This window comes from Lolium rigidum, chromosome 7 (genome assembly GCF_022539505.1).
Source record: "Lolium rigidum isolate FL_2022 chromosome 7, APGP_CSIRO_Lrig_0.1, whole genome shotgun sequence".
NCBI classification, from domain to species: domain Eukaryota; kingdom Viridiplantae; phylum Streptophyta; class Magnoliopsida; order Poales; family Poaceae; genus Lolium; species Lolium rigidum.
Window position 1 is genome coordinate 71540355 of NC_061514.1, and position 5394 is coordinate 71545748.

Below are 5394 nucleotides of genomic sequence, written 5' to 3' on the forward strand. Positions count from 1 at the left end.
AGCTCCATCGCAAAGTAGGGGGAGAAGGACCAATCGTGATTTCCATCTTCTATCTAGGGTTCTTTCTGTAAAATTAGAGCACTACTTTGTAATAACCCCGCGATCAGTATTAGTGCAGCTTTCTGGGCCTTCTAGGCTCTTCCCTACTTCAAAAACAAAAGCCCTAAAACAAGGGGAAGAAAAAGGAGAAAGAGGAGAAAATAAACAAATAAACCAAACCGGTCTCGTCCGGTTGCAGATCCCCTTTGTTCACTCCTCCTTCCTCCACCAGCCATCGCTCGATCTTCGACGATTATATTGCCGCATCGCTGACTCGCTGTTAGCCGACCCTGAACATCGCCGTTTTGCCTATTGAAGCATTTTATTTTCGTTATTTCCACTTCAATCTTTCTTTTCCCCAGCAAGATCGCTATTTGGCCGAGCGGCATGTCACCGTCATTGTACCGAAAGCGGCGTTCGCCGGTGGCTGCGTGCGGCATGGAGCGCCCTTCAAGCCTGACTGCGCGCAGCAACAAGCGCCCTCGACTAGCCTGTGCTGCCATCTCAGAAGAAGAATCTAACTGGGCGTCTCTTCAGGCCGATTTAGTTGGCCTGATCGGGTCGAGGGTGCTAGCGGGCGATTTGATGGACTACGTCCGCTTCAGGGCCGTTTGCCCCCACTGGCGATCTAGCTCAGACTGCCCACGCAGCCGCGGCGTCGTCGACCCGCGCTTTCACCCTCGCCGGTGGATGATGCTGCCCGAGGGCCACGGTCTCTACCCTGGTCACGGCAAGCTACGTGGTTACATCCGCTTCTTCAACCTCTCCACATGCGTCATCGTCCGCGTCCTGCTCCCGCTTTTCAGGAACCACTGCATTCTCGACTCAGTCGATGGCCTCCTCCTCCTGCAACGGGACGAAGACACCGTCATCCGCCTCCTCCACCCCTTCACCGGTGACATTGTAGACCTCCCGCCACTCGCCACCCTCATGCGTCTTCCTGGAGCCAACCTGAACGTGAGAAGGACTTGGACGTATTTTAGAAAGATCGGCGCTACCTCCGTCAGTGTTAGTGCAGGTGGAGTCATCACTGTCATGATTGTACTTCATGACATATCGATGCTAGCCTTTGCTACTTCCACAGACCATCAATGGAATGTTCCACCCTGGAGGCTCTCGCCAATTTGGAGGCTAATATCATCCCAAGGCAAGCTATACATGATGGATAATCCCACACTTGACACTACTCATCCCGGTGACACTCAGATTTTACAGATCGACCCGCCACAGCATGACGGGACGGGCTCAGCTTCGTCCTCAATGCCATCGCAGAAGTTGGTTGCCACATGCCCGGCCGGCAAGATGCATGTCCCTCAATACCTGGCAGAATGCGACTCGGAAGTCCTGGTCATCGGGTATAGAGACGGATTCTTTACACATCCTTTAGTTTACAGACTGTCTGACCTTATCCTTGACAGGGTTGCACCGGTAACTAGTATCGGAGGCAATGTTCTGTTCATTGATGAAAGGATTTTAAGTGTCAGCTGTAAGACAGTTTTGCCTAACATTGCGGGTGACACCGTCGTAGCTGTTCATCCGACGGACCTGTATTTGGCGCAACGCAACCTCACCAGCCACGCATGGTTACCGGCAGCGGATGGATGTATCGCAAAACGTGATGTATCAATGCCTTATAGCCTCATTTACCATATCTTCACATGTTGCAACCGTGCTTTTTGGTGAGCTAATTGTTGATCCCAAACTTTGTTTTCCCTTAATCAGAGCCTTTTGGTTTTACTTGGCGACGAGCTAATTGTTTACCACATATCGTACAGGAACAAAGGAACAATTAGTTATCAGCATAAGAATCAGAATACTTGGAAGGTGAAGAGCAAGTGGCGCCTGGGGGTAAGTCTGACCTGCAATACATTGATTCTATTATAGTGCTTTTTTTTTTGGCTTGTTCTACTTCTGCTAATGATCAACCACACAACTTTAATATAGCTAGGTCATTAATAAAATATTAGTAATCATCCTTTGTGATTAACTCGTGCTATGCAATCATCCTGGAAACTTATGATATGCAATCATCCTTTGTGATTAACTCGTGCAGTCAACTTCGGTTCAGGCAACTTCAGATACGTTTTTATAATTAAACACTCCAAAGTTGTCCGTGAATAGTACTATCATTTGTCGCATCCTCTCTCATTTTGTACTCTTCACAGAAAATGTATTTGAGCTTGAAATTTTGTTCACTTGATTTCAGATTTTGTACCAAAATAGGAATATTTTCACCAAAGCAAATCAAATGATTTCTTAGCTTCACATCTAGAGCAAAACATATTGGGGCAGATTTAGGAGGTCATCATTTCTCTGTCTAGATACCACGTTGTGCATGTTTTTTACTTTGCTTTTATTTGATCACATTGGTTCGCTTTGCTACATGTTCTTCTTTCACTAGGCATAAATAATCTGGACCATGGAGGTGATGGATGGCTTTACTCTGCATCTTTACTACCATGGAAAGGAGGGGTGGTAGTGGCTGATTAATTGTAATCAGAGGCGACCCATGAATCAGATAAATATAAGAAGCATATGGATCAAATAGTGTTTTCACAATAGTTCAATGCGGGGTCATGAAAACAATACATTACATGTTTCACAACACATTTCAATGTTCACACTTCACAGGTTCACAACATATTCAAATATTTGCAAGTCCATAACACATTCAAATGCTCATATGCTCCAATAGTAGATAATATAGAAATGAGCAAGAACTCCCCAAAAACTAGTGAAACTCCGATGGTCGAGGACAAAAGTTGAAATGTCCAAATGCAGCCACACATAGACTATACAAAATAAACAAGAAATATGTATTAGTAAATCATATGAACATACCTTCAAAATATTTTCATCTTGCTCCATGAGGCAAAGAAGTATTCTAAGATGGTACCAATGATGAGCTAATTAGCTTTAAAATGAAGAACAAATTGTGGTCCTCCATTTTCGCTAGCCAACAACTGCTTGGGTCAATCCACGGTTCTCTTCATTGACCCCATAGAGAACATACAATGTTCCCAACCACATTTGGTTCACACTGAGCTAAGTTGTATAATGTTGACAATGTTCACATTTTTTCTGAATCCATCAATAATTGTTTGAACCCGTGAATATATTTTCGAATGCCCGGATGTGCATTTCTTCAGATCTTGTGAACACTTTTTTCAAATCAATGAACATACTTGTACAAACCCCGTGAACATTTTTTTGGATCCGTGTAGGTACTTTTTTTTCAAACTCATGAATATTTATTGAATCCATGAACATACTATTTTTAACTCGTGATTTTTTTTAATGTTGTGGAACATTATCTGACCATCGTTTTTTATAAAACATTAACGTATTTTTCAAATTTATGAATATTTTCACTTTCTCAAAAGGTATTCATGCTTCCAGAAAAATGGAATGACAAAAACATGAAAATACAAAAATGTACCTCCTCCGGCCCTAAATACTCATCGCAGTTTTAGGCAAAATGTAGGCTAACATTGTTCTAGGTCCATTGAATCAGTGACAAGTATTTAGGAACGGTGGGAGTAATAATAAATGTTCATGTATGTTAATAAATATTCATGTATTCGTGGAAAAGGTAGGTGAAAAACCTTAAATAGAAAAATAAAGTGAAAACCCCCAAAAAAGGGGAAATATTATAGCGGTAAAAAAAAGAAAAAGATTAGAAAAAATTGAAAGAGAAAAAATGTAGCAAGAAAACTAAATATAATTCTTTTTTTGAACTTAAGAAGAAATAGAATCAGAAAAGACAAGAAGCCAACAAGTCTCTTTATGACTTCAGTCGGTACTTTCGTTCTAAAACTTTTGATAGGATGTTTTTAAGTCTCGGTTGATACCTTTTTTTAGGGTGTCCGATCCATAATTTTTTTTTGGGTTTGAACCCGATCAATACTTGTCCAGTGTCCACACGTGAGACCTGACAAGAGAAACGGAAACAAAGGGAATGAAATGGGATAGGTCCAACGATGGGAAAATAATTTTATGGATGCTGGTTCACCGATTATCTTTGTGGACCAACTCCAGCAAATAACATGTGGCCAGCAGAGAAAAGTATACGAGATTTGCTATTAGATCTAAACTTATGCAACATGTCAATTGCAAGGATTGGTCTGGACCAGGTTTCATAAAATTATTTTCTAGTAACGTGAGGGGCTACTCGAACGCCCACAAAAGGCGCTAGGAATTGCCATGGTCCCCACTCGTCAAAGAAGAAATCGATCGCTGCCTCGCTGGTAGCTTTGCATGCGATGAGTTATGGCCCATGCAATTGCTCGGGTGGCTGGTGATGGGATTCGAAGTCGAGGGAAGACACACGTCGATCTAACAGAGGCGTGCTCATGATCTTGAGCTTGTTGGAGGACAATGCTTAGATCGGGATGGATGAGGAGGTAGCGGTGACGGTCGTAGGAGATGAGGGAGGTGGCGGTGTCTGCACTAACTGGATGGGGGTATGGTGGTGGAATAGAGGTGGGGGAAGGGGCGAAGGTGGAAGGAAAGAACAACCGGATGGAACCACTTGGCAGCCCTCTCCGCCATGACTTCCACTTCTCTCAGAGCAGAATGAAAAGTTCGGGAAAAAATTGGCTAAAAAGGGTAGCGTTGATTGAGCCATGATATACACAAAAGGAGTGAGAGAATGCGATGAGATTAGCGAAACAAATGAGACAATCAAAAAGTGACCATGTCCTAATTATAAAACAGTCAGTTGTTTAATACTTCCTCCGATCCATTCCAAAGAATAAAACACTTGCGTTTTCCGTGTTTTTTAACCAAATATTACTTAAGTATATACAATTATCGGTATAAACATAGCATTATTAGAAATATTTTTTAATATAAATCTAACGATACTAAGTACATATAATATAATTAATATTTTGTTGCTTAATTTTATCCATAAAAAATCGTCTTAAAATATGCGTGCAATTTATTCATCGAAACGGGTAAGAAATATGAAATAAAAAGTAAAACAAGGACTAATAGGAGATGTGAAAAGAGAAGCCCTAAAACAAAGGAGAAAACAGAAAATAGAAAAGGAGAAACCAAACCAAACCGACCTCGGGCGGTTCCAGATCCCGTTGTGTTCACCCCTCCTTCCTTCACCAGCAACCGCCTCTGCTGGATCTTCGGCGATCCGCATCGCCGCATCGTTGTTAGCCGAACCTGGATATCGCCGGTTCGCCGTTTTGCCTGTCCAAGCATTCTATTTTTCGTTCTTTCCACCATGGTTAAACCTATCTCGGTTCAATCTTTATTTTCGCCAGCAAGATTGCTATTTGGCCGAGTGGCATGTCACCGTCGATGTGCCGAAAGCGGCGTTCGGTCGTGGCTGCGTGCGGC

At 42.6% G+C, this 5394-nt stretch overlaps 1 protein-coding gene across 1 annotated transcript; it reads left to right on the forward strand.

Moving 5' to 3' along the window:
* Positions 1-477: 477 nt before the first annotated feature.
* On the forward strand, positions 478-1722 carry LOC124671520. Its single transcript, XM_047207886.1, has one exon. The coding sequence runs from the start codon at positions 478-480 to the stop codon at positions 1720-1722; it is 1245 nt and encodes a 414-aa protein (XP_047063842.1).
* Positions 1723-5394: the final 3672 nt, after the last annotated feature.

Bases quoted from the DNA above. Each gene is read 5' to 3' on its own strand.
- LOC124671520 (XM_047207886.1), top strand. From the start codon at position 478: ATGGAGCGCCCTTCAAGCCTGACTGCGCGCAGCAACAAGCGCCCTCGA.